Source organism: Rhinolophus ferrumequinum, chromosome 21, assembly GCF_004115265.2.
Source record: "Rhinolophus ferrumequinum isolate MPI-CBG mRhiFer1 chromosome 21, mRhiFer1_v1.p, whole genome shotgun sequence".
NCBI lineage: Eukaryota > Metazoa > Chordata > Mammalia > Chiroptera > Rhinolophidae > Rhinolophus > Rhinolophus ferrumequinum.
In genome coordinates, this window is record NC_046304.1 from 39,279,139 (window position 1) to 39,295,307 (window position 16,169).

The 16,169-nt window shown below is 54.5% G+C and overlaps 2 protein-coding genes across 13 annotated transcripts; one reads left to right on the forward strand and one right to left on the reverse strand.

Moving 5' to 3' along the window:
* The first annotated feature begins 1,408 nt into the window (after positions 1-1,408).
* On the forward strand, positions 1,409-5,473 carry TMUB2 (transmembrane and ubiquitin like domain containing 2). 3 transcript variants are annotated; one of them, XM_033089665.1, is made up of 3 exons: positions 1,409-1,526; positions 3,423-3,989; positions 4,230-5,473. In XM_033089665.1, the coding sequence occupies exons 2-3, from the start codon at positions 3,448-3,450 to the stop codon at positions 4,594-4,596; spliced, it is 909 nt and encodes a 302-aa protein (XP_032945556.1). In that variant the 5' UTR covers positions 1,409-1,526; positions 3,423-3,447; the 3' UTR covers positions 4,597-5,473. The 3 variants fall into 3 exon arrangements, with proteins under 3 accessions (XP_032945556.1, XP_032945555.1, XP_032945554.1); XM_033089664.1 differs by having other exon boundaries at positions 1,452-1,579; XM_033089663.1 differs by lacking the exon at positions 1,409-1,526 and adding an exon at positions 1,641-2,169.
* A 79-nt stretch (positions 5,474-5,552) lies between these two features.
* On the reverse strand, positions 5,553-13,054 carry ATXN7L3 (ataxin 7 like 3). Of its 10 annotated transcripts, none has more exons than XM_033089660.1 (13): positions 12,932-13,054; positions 11,469-11,579; positions 11,039-11,171; positions 10,664-10,835; positions 10,368-10,465; positions 10,162-10,232; positions 9,792-9,858; positions 9,555-9,640; positions 9,164-9,232; positions 8,847-8,890; positions 8,507-8,578; positions 8,260-8,417; positions 5,553-8,162 (listed from the first exon to the last, which is right to left on the reverse strand). In XM_033089660.1, the coding sequence occupies exons 2-13, from the start codon at positions 11,517-11,519 to the stop codon at positions 8,014-8,016; spliced, it is 1,170 nt and encodes a 389-aa protein (XP_032945551.1). In that variant the 5' UTR covers positions 11,520-11,579; positions 12,932-13,054; the 3' UTR covers positions 5,553-8,013. The 10 variants fall into 10 exon arrangements, with proteins under 10 accessions (XP_032945551.1, XP_032945552.1, XP_032945550.1 ...); XM_033089661.1 differs by lacking the exon at positions 12,932-13,054 and adding an exon at positions 12,001-12,197; XM_033089659.1 differs by lacking the exon at positions 12,932-13,054 and having other exon boundaries at positions 9,555-9,583; positions 9,792-9,837; positions 10,162-10,184.
* Between the last annotated feature and the right edge of the window lie 3,115 nt (positions 13,055-16,169).

Here is a 16,169-nt window from a genome sequence, read left to right on the forward strand (position 1 = left end):
TCATTTCACAAACATATTGTTGACCAACAGAAGCCAAACAAAAGAACTGAAAGCAGAGAGTCAGACACTTGCACATCAGTGTTCACTGTTCATAGCAACAGTATTTGCAATAGCCCAAAGGTGGAAACAACACAAATGTCCATTAACAGATGCATGGATAGAGAAAATGTATATACATACAATGGAATATTATTCAGCCTTGAAAAGGAATATAATTTTGATATGGTCTACGTGAATAACCCTTGAAAACATGCTAAGTGAAATAAGCCAGACACAGAAAGACAAATACTGTATGATTCTACTTACGAGATACCTAGAATAGGCAAATTTAGAGACATAAAGTAAAATAGAGGAGGGAGGGGGAATGGATACAGGAAATGGATAGTGGTGATGGGTGCACATTGTGAATGTATTTAATGCCACTGAGTTAGCCACTTAAAATGGTAAATTTTATGTATATTTTACCACAATAACTACTTAAAAAGAAAAAAAAGCCAGGCACGAGAGTACATACTGTTTGATTTCATTTATACAAAGTACAAAAACAGAAAATTAATCTATGGTGACAAAAGTCAGAATAGTGACCACTCTTTGTATGTTACTGGCTGAAGGAGGACAAAAAAGGGAGTTATGGGTCATTTTCCATTTCTTGATCTGAGTGTTGGTTCCACTGGTGTTCTGTTGGTGAAAACCACCCAGCTCTTCGCTTATGAGTTTGCCTCCGTCTGAGTTATTTATACTTGAATCAATAGTTCACCAGAAAACCACAAACGCCCCAGCACATCTTTAGAGAAAAATGTAATTGCAAAAATCTGCGTAAGTTCTCGAAAGCTGAACTTTTTTTCCTGTCTTTTTTTGGGCTCCGGCTTTTCTTGTGCCCTGAGCCTGCGCTGAATCTGTGCCTTCTTTGAAATGCTTTCTCGCCTGATTGACCAAGTTCTCACAGTACCTCGGGCCGCATTTTCCGAGCACCGGAAGGTGACTAAATTGTCTCCTGGTTTGTCTCCCGACTAGCCCTGAGGTTAATTCTTGGAGGTCAGAGACCAGTCCTTATTGATCCTGCCAACGGAGAAGCAGTAAACCCAATCAGCCCGAGAGGCTGGGAGCAAGGCCGGAAGAAAAAGGCTGGAAAGAAGGAAGCACCATTTGGGTCCTAACCAGTGGTGCCAGCCCGCTCAGTCTTCCGTTCGCGAAACCACGCCTCCTTCTAGCGCCTATCCCACCTCCCTCCTGGCTCCACCCCTCAACCCACGGCTTCTCAGGTCCCGCCCACTAGGCGTGGCCCCGCCTCCAGAGGACCAAGATCCCGCCAACGATGACTCCGCCCCTCCTTCCGCTGAGAAACCTGTCCCTTTTATTTAAAGAATACGTCAGCCCGCCTTACGTATCTTTTGCGTCATCAGTGCAAGGCGCGGAGGTGGGACTTCCTGTCTCTGGGTCTAACAGCTTCCGGGAAAAGCCGGAAGAGACTGGACCCTGGACAGAATCCGGGGGTAGCCAGCCCCTCCCCCGGCCGCTACGGAAAGGTGAGTCCATGGGCCGTCCTTACGAAGTCAAACACTTAGTCTGGACCTTTCAGGTGAGGACCTCCTTCCCTATCCAAACATAGTACTGGTCCAATCCCCTCTTAATTTCCCATGACTCCCCGCGTACTCAAGCCCCGCCCTCAGCCCCGCCCCGAAGTTTAAGGGGTGTGGATGGTTTGTGACCCCCCCCTCACCCGACTCTACCCCTCACGGGCTTGGGAGAACTAGGCTTGTGCACGGCGGCCGGGACCAGGCAGCTTTTCGGCTTGGGTGGGCCCACGGATCTCTCTCCAGTGCTGCGGGAATAGGACCTCCTCCGAAAAGGCAGGGTCGGGGACGCCCCCTCACCGCGCGGTCAGAGTCGCTCACAGGCTCAGAGCGAAGGCCTCTGAGGCGGGAGACTTAGGGTCCTGCCCGGCCCCTGCCCCCTAAAGTTCCCTGTGCCTGTCGTTTTCGCCTCTGTTCGCCGCAGTTTCCTTTTCTGTAAATAGGGGTTGGTGACATTAATTTATGATCAGGGGTTAGTTGTGGGAGTGGTAAATAATTGCTACCATTTATTTATTGAACAATTGCAATGTGCTACGCATTCTGCTAAGTATTTTGCTTGGATGATTTCCCGTCATCTTCAAAACAACCTTATGAGGTAGGTACTATTTTTAACCCCATTTTACTGATGAGAAAGCTGAGGCTCTGAGAAGTGTTATCCAAGATTACAGAGCTAGTAAGAGGCAAGACCGGGATTATACATTTTTTTTTCCTTACTCCAGGGCCCATGTAATAAATAAGGATGTGGAAACTAGTCATGTTGATATGTTCCATAAATATTCTTTGAGTACCTGGGCACTATGGTACATGTGACCCTTGTCTTCCAGGAGCCTAGTAGAAAGAGATGGACAGGTATGTAAGTGTAATGAAGCTTTAGAGATGCTGTGAGGATAGTCCGGTAATGACCATCGTTAGACTGGATTTGCCCAGGGATTGCTGTGAAATTAGCCGATTTTCCAAGAGAAAGAGTGGGTACTCAAAGAGCAAGCTGAGATCCTGCCTTTCTAAGAAACTGCCAAGGGAGAACATACACAGTACAAAAAAAGAGATTGAGATACAGATTGTGAGGCCTATTTTGGAGTCTTCCAAATCCGTTCCACTCAGGTTGTGGTTTTGCAGTTGTGAGCCGACGGTGAATCAGGACGGTGGTGTTTCTGGTGTCTGTCCTACTTTGCTCCTCAGGGCTCGCTTGCCAGAAGAGTTTCAGAGGAGGCAGACACAGTGTCTGCTGCGTAGTGACTGCTGATGACCCCTATAGGGCCTTTGGGGTTTTCTGTCTTTTGTCCCTTTGGGGAGGTCTGACTCTGCTTTTGAAGATACATTTTCTTTGGCTCAACTTCTGGACCTAGATATGGAACCATAAATGAGATAGGGTTCAAATGAGACAATCTTGACAAGAGTGATTGCACTGTGCCTCCAAAGGGGCCCCCAAATAAAATATTCCAAGCTTTTTGGTCTCCCTGAGGCCACCTTGGAGTCTCCTCAGTGGGGCATAGTTGCTTGACCAAGTGATAGAAATCCTAGAGAAACTCAGGGCTCAAGAGAAGCAAATGTTTTTCGCCACTTACCAAAAAAGTGACGAAGCTGTCAGGTTTTCCTGATGATCACTGGGGGGTTGGAATGTGAGAGAAGAAGGGTGTGGAACTTGAAAGTTAGAGTTTCACAATAGAGGCGAAAGGTAAGTCCAGAGCTTTAGGTTGGGGGTCCAGAGTTAGGAAGGTTTGTTCCCTCTTGTACAGGACAGTGAACTCCATTTTCTTTTAGCGCTGGGTCAGTTAGAACCAAAACAAACTAGAAACCTGGTTGCAACCCTATAAGCCCTGCTGATGCTCTCCCCCTTTGTTCCTGCAGTGTGGACCCGGTCAGCAGCCAGGCCATGGAACTCTCTGATGTCACCCTCATTGAGGGTGTGGGTAATGAGGTGACTGTGGTGGCAGGTGTGGTGGTGCTGATTCTAGCCTTGATCCTAGCTTGGCTCTCTACCTACGTAGCAGACAGCAGTAGCAACCAGCTCCTGGGCACTATTGTGTCAGCTGGCGACACAGCCGTCCTCCACCTGGGGCATGTGGACCATCTGGTGGCAGGCCAAGGCACCCCAGAGCCAACTGAACTCCCCCATCCATCAGAGGGTAATGATGAGAAAGCTGAAGAGGCTGGCGAAGGTGGGGGAGACTCCACAGGGGAGCCTGGAGCTGGGGGTGGTGTGGAGCCCAGCCTTGAGCATCTGCTTGACATCCAAGGCCTGCCCAAAAGAGCAGCGGGCCCAGAAAGCAGCAGTCCAGAAGGCCCTCTGAGATGTGAGGATAGCACCTGCCTGCCTCCCAGCCCTGGCCTCATCAACGTGCGGCTCAAGTTCCTCAATGACACCGAGGAGCTAGCTGTGGCCAGGCCAGAAGATACCGTGGGTGCCCTGAAGAGGTGAGTGGACTGGACTGGAGGCTCTTCATACCTCATGTGCCCAGCTTTGGTTGCCTCAGGAGACTGGTATAGACATGGGAGCATCAAGGAAATGTCAGGTCCAGCCCCTTCGAGGGATGGGTGGGGTATTTTCTTAAAACCCACCCTTTAGCTCTCCCCCAGTGCCCGGCTTTGTTGGTCCAGGCCTGTTTGTCTTCTCATTCCTCACCCTCTGTCTTTCCTTCTCTTTCATCCTTACAGTAAATACTTCCCTGGACAAGAGAGCCAGATGAAGCTGATCTACCAGGGCCGCCTGCTGCAGGACCCAGCCCGCACACTGCGCTCCCTGAACATTACCAACAACTGTGTGATTCACTGCCACCGCTCACCCCCAGGGTCAGCTGTTTCAGGCCCCTCAGCCTCCCTGGCCTCCTCCTCAGCCACTGAGCCCCCCAGCCTTGGTGTCAGTGTGGGCAGCCTTATGGTGCCTGTGTTTGTGGTGCTGTTGGGTGTGGTCTGGTACTTCCGTATCAATTACCGCCAGTTCTTTACCGCACCTGCCACTGTCTCCCTAGTGGGGGTCACTGTCTTCTTCAGCTTCCTAGTATTTGGGATGTATGGACGATAAGGACGTAGGGAGAAAATGAAAGGCATGGTCTTCCTCCTTTATGGCCTCCCCCCTTTCCTGGCCAGAGCTGGGCCCAAGGGCCTGGGAGGGGGAGTGGAAAGGATGTGATGGGTCCTTTTCCAAAGGACACAGGAGGCAATTACAGGGCCTCCCCTTCACGTCCACGAGGATACAGACATCCCTTCTGTGCAAGCACAACTCAGGTAGAAACAGGGATGTCATCTTCCTTCACTTTTAGGGTCCTGAAGTTCAGAGCCAAGCTGGTAGCCCAGCTCAGTGGGGAGCCTGGGCTGAGGGTTCCCTCCCAGCTGACCCTAGCTCTTCCCGTTGTCCTGCATGTGTTCTCCTCAGAGCTGCCTGCCAGGGCAGCTCAGCATGGCCCCAGCATACTTCTGTAGGGCGTCTGGAGTATCTTTCATTTCCTCAGTGGAATATCCATATTTTGAGACAAAAATCACACAGGCAGGAATGAAGATTATATCAGCTTGCCCTATAGGCACCTAGCCACCTCTCCCTTCTCCCTCCACTTCTGTAGCAGGAATAGGGTGTTCTCCATGTTCTGGACAGTTTCCAGTGTTCTCCCTTTCTTCAAAGCACTTTGCTTGTATTTTTTTTTTTTATAGTCCTTTATAGAGCTCCATCAGGAAGGGGATTGGGGCACAAAGCCAAGCCCCCAGTACTGGGAGAGGCCAGGCCACAGCTGCTGCTACCCTAGGCCTAAGGGTGTAAGCAAGAGACAGTTCTGGCCCTCAGCCAGTGTGCTCCCCTGCTTAGCTCCAAGGACAGCTCAGGGTATGGAGCACTGAGCCCCAGGGCCTTGCCTCTGGGACTCTTGGAGGGTCAGTGTCTGTGACTGAATAAAGTTCCATTTTGTGGCTGTGGAGCCTCCTGTGACATTAAGAGAATGGCTTTGCTCTGCCCCCAGCAACAGGGTAATGAGGGTGGGTAGGCCAGGCTACCAACGGGAGATGCAGTTTATTTACACCAGCAGCCATGGGGGCAGGGGAAATACACAGCGTTTACAAAGTTAGCTACCTGTACAGGATGGATTACATATGCAAAAATAAAAATCTCAAGACCACAGGACAGCGTGAGCCCCACCCCCCTCCCCCAATGACCCCAGCATGCGGTAATGCCAGGCGGGTGGCCCCTGGGCATGCGGGGGGGAGTGATGCATGGAAGGAAAAGCCACCAGCCATGGAAATTAGTACAGAACCCCCCCCACACACACACTCAGACACATGATAGGATACAGGGTGGACGACACCTAGCCGGGGGTGGAAGGATGGGAATTGAAACCCACACAGCCTGCTGTTAGAGGGAGGGGAATGGGGAGCTCCTAGCCCCTGTTCAACTACATGGTAGGGGGGCGCACTCTCCCCAGAAGGAAAGGGGTTTGCTCCCTCAGGGTCCCTGCTGGACCAAGCCCATCTCTTACCCAGCCTGGGCAGGGGGCTCTGCCCTGAGGGCGGGCCAAGGAACAATGGGGAAGTGGATGTGGACAAACCAGTTCCCAAACTACTTCCCACTTCTCCCTCCAACCAGAAGGGGGAAAGGGTATATTGGGGCCTGAGCTGCAGCTGCCTCTCAGAAGGGAGAGTGGCCCCTGGCCTTCCTCCCTCTACCTCCAGCCTACTCCCAAGACATCTAGGAGCAGGCTGGAGGCTGGCTGAGATCCTCCTTGCCCTCTGGCTTCCCCTTAGAGGGAGAAGACTGGAGGGGCAAGAACAGAGGAGCCCAGGCCCCAGGATTTATTCTAACTCCTGCCAAAATGTTTGGCTTTTTTTTAAAAAATCACAATTCTTGGGTTAAAAACCAATTTGTAACCAGGCGTCAGCCACAACCGGAACCACCCGGGGGGGGGAGGTTGGGGTTCTAAACAGGGTACTGCAACCCCATCTCCGTTGTTCCCTTAACCCTCTAGGATCCCAAGCCCAAATCAGTCCAACCAGTCCTGGGTACTAGCTACCCAAATGTGGGATAACTCCTCCTGGGAGGAGGGCAGGGGACACATCCAGCAAATGCCAGAGACCTTGGCTCAGGGTCAACTCCACCTGTCAGTCCGCTCCGCTCCCAGCCCAGACTGCAGTCCTCCAGCTTGGCTCCTGGGGGGACGGTGCCCGCATGGAGGTGGGACGGTACATCTCTTCAGGATGTAGACCAGGCAGATGGGCACACTAGCATGACAGTCCCACAGAGGGGCAATGCCTAGACATGACACCCCTTCCCCTTCCACTGACAACCCAGAGCACAGAGATTATTACCCTCTTCCCGCCCCACTCCTAGCACAGGGGGAGAGGTAAAAGATCAGGATTTTCCTCAGAGCCCCAAACCACAAGTACAGAATAAATAACTTAAAAGCGGCTAAGGAAGGGGAAATGGCAGGCTTCAGAGGCAGGAGCATCGAGAGAGGAACTGAAGCTGGTCAAGGTGAAAGGGGGGTGGCAAGCAGCAGTTGGGAACTTGGGCTGCCCTGGTAGGGCAGTGGGGCAGGGTAGGCAGGAGGAATATGGGGCCACCCCAGGAGGGTGAGGCTGGGCCCCTTCCTGGGGCAGGGAATGAGGTAAGAAAACATTTCAAATAAAGCAGCACCGTTCCCTCTCACCTTGGGGCCCCACTCCTCACCAGCCCTGGGTTAGGGAGGAAAGGCAGGGGGAGTCATTTTGATACACAGCTCCCTCTTCCTACCCTCCCCCTGCCCATTCCTTGAAGCTCTAGAGGCTGGAGGCCCTTTCCTGGCACCCAACAATAAAAGGACAGCTCCTGTCGCTGAGGAGGCCCATGGGGACTGAGGGGAAAGGGCTGCCCCTCTGAGGGGCAGGGAAGGCGGCAGCAGTTCTGGATGCCTACCTCAGCAGACAGCTCGCTGTGCCTGCCTACCCCTGGGATTGGGGGCGTTTGATAGGATTCTGCACACAGACAGGACACGCCCAGCCCTGCCCCTCAGCTCCAAGCACCGGACCCATTCACATTGCTGAGGGAAGCTGGGGGAGGCCGCCTCCAGGCTCAGCTTCCAACCCATAGCCTCCCGGGTAGCCACAATGCTCCTCGGCAGGGCTTAGTCCAGTTCCTGGGGTGGGGGGCAGGCAGTGCCCTGGCACAGTGCCCATGTCAGGCCCCTGGCCTAGCTGGACATCCAGTAACTCACAGAATAAATAGGAAAACCGCCTCCCCACCAAATTTATGTCCAAGGCATAATTATGTCCAGGTCTGAGTCCTGCATACCAAGGGGTCGTGCTCCATCACAGAGGACCCTGACACCCCCCAGGGGTGCATAATTGGATCCTCTGCCTGCCTGGCCCACCAAGCTTCCCAAGCCCAGACCCCCAGCAGCCGTCCATTTGCCAGGCTATGCCACCTGGGTGGGGGTCAGGAGAGAGGGCTCTGCTCAGCCAAAGGCTATCCCTTGCACCCAAGTCAGTTGATGTCATCATAGATGCTGGGCGTCGGGGGTGCCGGTGGCTTTGGCTTCTTCTTCTTGTTGGAGCCTAGGCCGGAGGCAGTCCCTACCAGGCTCAGATGGGATTTCTTTTTCTTCGTTTTCCGTGACTCAGAGCTGTTGGTACCTGAAGAGAAAGAAACATAAGACATGAGAGAAGGGTTGTGGCAGGAGAATACAAGGTGCCCCCATTCCTTTGCTTTAGGCCCAACTGGATCACCTACCTAGACCCCATCCCTGATTCTCACTCGTCTTGGAGGAGCCTGAATCAGAGGGTGAGAGATCAGAGGAGCCATCCCACTGAAGTCGGCTAATCAGGGCCTGGCTGTCAGTCATGTCAAAGCTGTCATTATCCAAGGAACTCTCGACCTCTGGAAGGACGCTGAAAAGGGGAGGGGCCAGAGAAGGGCTTTAGGGATACCAACTAGCCTAACCTTCTACAACCCACCACCCTTTTGGAGGATCACTTACGCGGAGGGTCCGAGGAAGTAAATCCGCACTGCTCGCCGCTGCTCATCCGTGTGCTGGGGGCAGCGCAGGGACCTGGTGGGGAGAGAATGATCAGATCCTGACAAGGCAGGAAGGGTCTGAGGAACTCAAATGAAGCCCCTCCCCTCGGCAGAGGTGGGAAGGATGGACACCAACAGGGAAGGGATAAACGGAGAGCTCCCATATTGTGGCCTAAGGCCTGACATTAGAGGGGAGGGGTAGGGTGGGAGTCCCATTGCTCAAGTCCAGGGGTACTCCCTACCTATGCCCAGGATGAATGTGCAGGAGGGCCCCTGGCCCCCTTTCTAAGTTCTGAGCTCACCTTGTGCACATCTTCTTGGTGTGTTCAGAAATCACCCCACATTGCTGGAAGAGGAATATAAGCTGAAAGAAGCGATGGAGGGGAACCTACTCTAGACCCTAGATGTTCTCGTCTGTATAAATGCTAGATTGCACAAGCAGAAGTAGCCCGAAGGTGTCCAGAGCAGACAGTTCCAGACCACTAATGACCAAGAAACCTAATTCCAGAGAGAGGACTAAATGGCCCTGACTGCTATGTCACCAGCCTCCTCCAGGGCCTTGACCACTGCCTGTGGCTACAGCCCACTCCCCAAGGTTTCCCGTTCCCTAGTCCCTCACCGTGGTGAGCAGGCTACGCAGCTCCTCCGGTCCCAGGGTCTCATAGCTGATCCCAGTTGAGTTGTTATACTGGGGAGAACCAGAGGTACAAGTTAGAGAAGCAGCAGCCAAAGAAGGGGGGATGGGGTGGGGGTGGAGAACCAGTCTCTCTCGTCCCTTCCTAAGAGAGGAGGCCTTAAGACAGCCCAGCGGTTTTCCAGTGATTCCTTCCATCCCACCTGCACATGGGTGAGGGAGGGGTTGGGTCCCAGAACGTAAATATGCAAAACCTAACTACTACTCCATCTAGTGCTTTTGACTGTTAGCATTAATCCCCACTTGTCTAAATCCCACCCAACCCACAAAAAGTAAAATGACAGGGGACTGAAGAGGGGCAGCAGCCCCTACTCACCTTAAAAGGATCCGAATTGCTAAGTTCCCCTGAAGAAGAAAAAAGAAGGGGAAGGGTGTTTGATGCAGAGGTACAGACAGAGAACCCTGAAAATAACCAGAGAGGAAGTGGGGGTGACAGAAGGATCACAGGCCCTCCCTCAATACCCCTGTCCCCCAAACCCCCTACCTCCACCCTCCAGCAACGAGTCCCAGAAGACATAGCTAGAATCACTCCCATTGTTTCAGCCCCACTTACCATTTTTGTGTTTTAAAGACTTGGATCTTCGAGGGGAATTGGGGTTCTGGAATGGGAGATACCATAGCTTTGGGGAAAGGGTAACGATAAGGGGGAAGCCGAGAACCCAGGGAAGGAAAAAAGATTTGACAAAGAAACATCCTCAAATTCCTACTCTTTCTTCCCAGTAAGAGGCCTGTCTACCCATATTCCCCCTCCCCCACCCCCAAGGCCTCTGCTGCCCTCCTGCCCACAACAAACACCCTCATCCCGGAACCCAGAGGCACCCAATGACCTCAGACTTGAGTCAAGATACCCGAGGACTCCCTGCCCAAAGGGGAGGGTATCTGTCCTTCGCCCCAATTTCCCTCATGCTTGCCCCAGCTCTCACCTTGTCTGATTTTCTCTTCTTGGCTGTGTAGGACAAAAGGATAAAGGGCAGGGTCACTTTAAGTTCCCAATCTAAGGACACCGAAAGAAAAGTACAAAGCTACACTCTCCCCCCTCATTTAAGATAACAACTTGTGATCGTTACACCCAATTCCTGCTGGCCCACCTCACCCCAGTGCCCCCAAGTTTCCCCAGATCCCCAAACACCTTTCTTCTCTGAGCCATAGGACCAGTCGTTGTCATTGATGTCATCATTATCCTCTTGGTCACTCTCAGACTTGTTCATACTGTTGCTATTGGCAATCCTGACAAGGGTAGGGAAGAGAAAGGGTCAAGGCTGCCATGTCTCTCTTGCCCCCAACTTCAGAGGTATAGTGGGGCATCTGGGGCCAAGCATGACCCACCCTCTCTCTGTACCCTACAAATGCCCACAGGGGACTACACCATAGTACAAGCTGCAAAGGATGAGCAGCTCTGGTTCTAGCAGGGGGGGAAGCCCTCACCGGCGGTTGGCGATTCGGCTGCTGTTCCGACCCATTCCCAGGCACTTCTCCAGATGGGGAGCAAAGCGGGAGGCGGCAATGCTGCGGCTGCAATTGGGGCAAACACACTCCTTGCTCTTCCACTGGTTGAAAACCTGTCCAAAGATGTCCAACCCCGGCTGGTCCACGATCTCTGGGGACAGGAGAGGCGTGGCGATCAGGGCAGGCAGGGGACCCTCACCTCTGGTTCCCACCCGTGGCCCCATGGCCTCTTCAAACCCCCAGCCTAAGCTCACAGGAGCTCTAGGCTCTGCATCTGGTGCAGTTTCCAGAGGAGGAACCTCCAAGCACTACCAGGGCAGGACTAGACCGCTCTCCTTCCACCCTGAAGCTCACCAAAATCCTTCATGCTATCAGGGTCCGTGTCATCCAGGAAGAAGTAGCCACACTTGACAGCCCGGTGTACCTCAAAGCAGAATCCCAAACAAGAATCCTCGACCAGGTCCGCGTATATCTCCTGAGCGATGGCCTGGGCCCAGGGGAGAACAGCCACGGTCACAAGAGTCACAGCCCTGGACTGAGAGCAATTCTCACCAACCAAATCTCCTGCCAATTCACCCTGGCCAAAAATAATGCTTCCTTTGCCATTTTCCCCATCTTGACTTTGCCTTCTTTCTTCTTCCGGATCCTTGGGCCTTTTCAGCTGGCTATTCCCTTTAAGGAACAAGGCTGAACTACCCAAATTCCTCTTTGGTGTGGATGCCAGATATAGAGACGTAGAGACATCAAGAGAAAGAACTAGAGGCACACGTGGGGGAGCCCTCACCTCTAGTTTGCTGTTATCCAGGCCAGACAAAGACATTTCCTCCATTTTCATTTGTAAACTCTTGTGGAGACGGCGCTCTGACTGCTCATAGCACAGCGGGCGGCAACACGGCTGCACACATGGGGATGGGGGTGTTGGTGTGAGTCCAAGGCACCTCTGAACATCGCCACCTCCCCTCCACACCTCGCTGCCCAGAGTGTAATCCTGGCATCAGGATATACCCCTCCCTAAGGCCTAGGTTCACTCAGTCTGGATGGTCCTTCAGGGCCTGAAAACCAAAGACAACCTAGTTCTTCCTTCCCAGGCCTCAACTCAGGCCCTGGACTCTACTGCCAATCAGAGTCTGGGTCTATAGGAGGCAGCAGCTCACCCCAGGTCCCCAAAACTCAAACCCCTCTTCCATACCCATGGTGCAATGCAGCAGGGGGAGGAGAAGGAACTCTAATGCCTCAAAGCAAACCCACAGGGTGTGGCAAAGAACTGCACACTCCTAAATACACTCCCCCCTGCCCCAGGCTCTCCTCAGAGTCACCTCTGTTTTCAGTCAGGATGTCCACTTGGGGGGGTACTGCTACCAGAAGTAGGAAGCCCTAGGACCCTACAACCTTCACCCCACTGTCTTCCCTTTAAATAAGCCTCCCACTACAGGAGAGTAGCAGAGTCCACAGAAACCTAGAGCGAAAGGGGCATTTCTAGCCAGCATGAGCAAGAGGGGTAGAGCCCAGTGGGATGGCATGCTAGGAGTGGGCACTCCCCTTACCTGTTCTTCTTTTAGATAACCACCCACCCTCCCTCAGGACCTGCCCGGAAGTCTCCCCAAGAGCCCCAAAGTCCAGGAATTCCCACCAAAGGATTCAGAAACACTGCCCACAGTCTGGGGCCCTTCTGAACGATGGGTGCGAGTTTAAGGAGCTGCCGGCCTGGAGTGGGGTGGGGACTGACAAATGAGCCAGGGGCACTGGGGAGGGTAGGAGGCCGGGCCTCGGCTCTTCCCCCGTCCCTGCGGCACTGCTGCTGCATCATACCGACTGGGGGGAGGAGAGCCGAGCCACCGGAGGCCGGCGCCGGTCCGGGACAGACCGACCCCTAGAGAGTGGGCAAAGTGGGACGCGTCCCGGCCCCTCTCTTTCCCCACCCGCCGGCAGCCCTGACCGGTCGGGGATAGGAGTCCGGGAGGGTGTCTCTATTGTCCCGGGGGCTGGGGCCTGGCTCCCTAACAAAGGCCCCGCGCCCCCTCCCCGGCCGGCCCTGCCCCGCCCAGGGGGGACCCAGACAGGGGGAGAGCAAGGGGCCCCCGGCCCGGCCGGGAAGCCGGGGGAAGCCGGGCGTTTCCGCGTCGGCCCGGGGGGAGGGGAAGGGGCGCTGACCCAGACCTGGGGGGAGGGGGCCCAAGCCCCGCCTCGGGCCCCGCCCCCCGCCCCCCGCAGGCCCCTCCCCCGTCCCTGTCTCCGTCCCGTACTCACCCCGCCCGGGGGGCCGCGCCGGGGCCCGGCGGCCTCTCAGGGCCGCGTCCTCCGGCGGCGGCGGCGGCGGCGGCTGCTCCGGAGCCCCATGTCCGTCGGTCCGTCCTCGCCTCTCCCCGGGACCCAGGGCCCGGGGCCGGGGGGTCGGGCCACCCCCCCGCCTCGCCGCCTCACCGGGCGGCCATGGCCCCTTCCCCTCCCTTCTCGTCCCGTCGCCGCCTCCTCCTCCTCACCTCACCCCGCCCGCGCGCAGTCCGCGCGCCGTCCGCGCGCCCCTCCCCCCGCCCCCCACTCCAGCCCGCCTCTCCCGGGCGGGGGGTGCGGCGCGAGCCCGGAGCGCGCGCGCGTGCCGCGACCGGAGGATGGATGGATGGAGCAAGCGAGAGCGCGAGCGTGCGCGCGCGCGCCCCTCTCCCCCTCCCTCCGCGCGGGCTCGAGGCCAAGCGCGAGCACGCTCCAACCTCCTCCTCTTCCTCCTCCCGCCCCTCCTCAACACCCCGCCCCCGCCCTCCCTTCCTCTTCCTTCTTTCGCTTTCGCGCGCCCAGCGATGGCTCGCGCCTGCTAGAAGGGCCCGAGCGCGTGCATCTGCCCCGCGGCCGCAGCTCGGCAGCATTTGCTCCAGGGGGCGGGGACCGGGCGGGGAGGAGGGGCGCCACGCCGCCGGCCAAAGTACCGGCGGACGGGGACGGAGGCGGGGATATGGGCGGGGCCTTCGGGAGACACTGCGGCCAATCGCCATCTCTCTTCGGCCAAGCGGGCCCAATAGGATGGCGGTGGGTGGGGCGGCGTTCAAGGTGAGGTGCGCGGTGCGCTGGGGGCGGAGACGTTGTGCCGTCCCGGCCGGCTCCGGGGCGGGGGCAGCGGGTGGCGTCTAAAGAGAGCGCCGGCTCCCAGCCGAGCCTGGGACGCCTTCCGGCCCAGGCTCCCCCGCCCTTCCCTCGGGGTTCCCGGCTCTCTTTCCCCCCCACCCCCCCACCTCGGCGTTTGCCCTGAACCGTGCAGCCACTTCTGTGAAGAGGCCGGAGTTAAAGTGGGGTGCAGTTAGCACCGCAGGGCAAAAAACCCACGATGCCGAAGGGGTTTGTCCGAACCTCCGTTCCCGGTTTCTGGACGGGTCTCAGCCCATTCCAGGCCTGCGAATCAACAAACGCCCGAGATGAGGGTCCTCCGCTGAGGGTGGAGGCCGAGCTGTGCCTTTTTGAGCGAAGCGTCCTCCTCGCCCTCATCCTAATTTAGATCCCACACCTGCTCTCCTTTCCTGCTTCCGGAACCCACGCTGGACCCCCCACCTCTCAGACAGCCTGCCTGGCACCAGTCAGACCCTTCTCCTGATCCAGTGCTACTCTCCTGGGTGTGCCCATATCTGCCCGCTCTTACTGTCCGCCTTTACCTTCTGAAAGAAAGAGCCTGTCTCAGAATCCCAGCCGCAATAGATACCTAGACTGGCGCTTCCATGCCGGTTACTCTGTGACTGGAGTCCTGGAACAGGTCTATGACAGCCCTCTCCCCTCAGAAGATAAGATTAAACGGGGAAAGTTTTAAATCATATACTTTGGGACCATCATTGGCTCTTTAATCTTTAGCAAACATTTACTGAGGAGATAGTATTAAGTGGTTAGACCAGGAGTCAGACCCGAATTTTAATCTGTGGACTTGACAAATGAACTTGAGTAAATGAGCTCTGAAACCTCAGTTTCCTCTGTTGTCACTAGGTATAAAGATAGTACCTATCTCAGGTTGTGAGGATTGACAAGTCAGTGCCTGTGAAACTCTTAGCCTGGTAAACCTTAGCTGTTACTGTGCTCTGTAAGAATTCTTGTGGTGCATCCGTGCTGGGTGGGATGCAAGCATGAAATAAGACAGCTGTACTTCCTCAAGAAGTTCACAATTTGTGGAGTAGCCAGACCTGTAGGAAAATAATTGCCAAACTGTGTGATAAAAATTGAGAGATACACGAGTACACAGTGAGTGGTAGGAGGAGGGATCAAATGATGTAAGAGAGTTGGTCAGGAAAGGCTTTTTTTTTTTTTTTTTAGGAAAGGCTTTTTGTAGTGGGAGATGAACCAGGTCAAGGTAAGCCAAGAAAGCACTAGATAACCCAAACAGCTAACTCCAGAAGTATGGCTGGAACATAGAATGGGTGGAGAAGCAGCAGGAGGTGAGCAGGTCAGACCACACAGGACTAAGGGTGGGTTTTAACCCAGTAGGCCATGAGGAGTCCTCAAGGGGAATCATTTGAACAGACTTGCATTTTAAGTAGATCATTCAGGAGTGTGGAGCCTGGATACAACCTTAGAATCAGTAGGTTTTTATTATTTATTGAGGTATTTGGCGTAAAGGAGAGAAAGACGCTGAAAACACCTTTAATCAAGATGGGGAACTCTGAGGAGGAGTTGTGAGGAGAATGACAACTTTGGGATATGTTGAAGTAGTTACTATGGGATCAGCTGGTGGAGACTCTCAGAAGGTGGTTGAACTTGGGTCCAGAGCAAAGGATTGAGGCCAGGCCTTCAGGTATCTCCACAGCGTGAATCAGGAATTCACTCCAGTGATGCCCAGTATATCCTGCCCTGAGGAGTTTACACATGCGCAGGAAGCCTTCCTGTCTCTTCCCTGTTTGCCTAAATCCTCCTCAGACCAAACTGCTTTACAATTGGACTCTACTATTCATTCAGCACTTGGCCGGGGCTGCTCTGTGGTGGTGACCTCTTTGGGTACATGCCCAGTCTTCACAGTTAGCACCAGTCAATAAACACTAAGGACTGCACTGGCCCAGGCTCTGGGTGAGGCCCTGTCATAGCAGTGAGCCAGAGCGACATACTTGTCCTAGTGGAACTTACAGACTAGCATTAGCATAGCCTGATGTGGAAGAAACAAAACTGAGTGTGAATGAAGGCAACCGAGCTGCTGAAGAAAATAATGGCATGGAGATTTTTTTTGTCGGGATCAGAGGAGGCTCCCCTGAAGGAAATGATCTTTTAAGTGAAGCCCTGAATTAACTAGGTGAAGAGGAACATCCTAGGCAGAGGGAACAGTTATGTGTTTAGGCAGAATGTGTACAGGCCCAGGAAGAGTGTGGTATGTTTGAGATATGGATGGCTGGTGTGTGGCTAAAGTTGGGGCAGAGAAAGGGAAACAGATCCCCCAGGGCCTTGTGGGTCATACTTACTCACACATTCAACAAATGTTTCTTGAGTGTCAAATGTATGCCAAGCAATTTTACTTGGATTACTGTAA

Excerpts from the sequence above, each read along its gene's own strand:
- TMUB2 (XM_033089663.1), top strand. The coding sequence starts at position 2,135 with ATGATTTCCCGTCATCTTCAAAACAACCTTATGAG. Across the intron at positions 2,170-3,422 it reads CTTCAAAACAACCTTATGAG|TGTGGACCCGGTCAGCAGCC; the intron begins GTAGGTACTATT and ends TTGTTCCTGCAG. Across the intron at positions 3,990-4,229 it reads ACCGTGGGTGCCCTGAAGAG|TAAATACTTCCCTGGACAAG; the intron begins GTGAGTGGACTG and ends TCATCCTTACAG.
- ATXN7L3 (XM_033089660.1), bottom strand. The coding sequence starts at position 11,519 with ATGAAAATGGAGGAAATGTCTTTGTCTGGCCTGGATAACAGCAAACTA. Across the intron at positions 11,172-11,468 it reads TGGATAACAGCAAACTAGAG|GCCATCGCTCAGGAGATATA; the intron begins GTGAGGGCTCCC and ends CCCTGGGCCCAG. Across the intron at positions 10,466-10,663 it reads AGCCGAATCGCCAACCGCCG|GATTGCCAATAGCAACAGTA; the intron begins GTGAGGGCTTCC and ends TACCCTTGTCAG.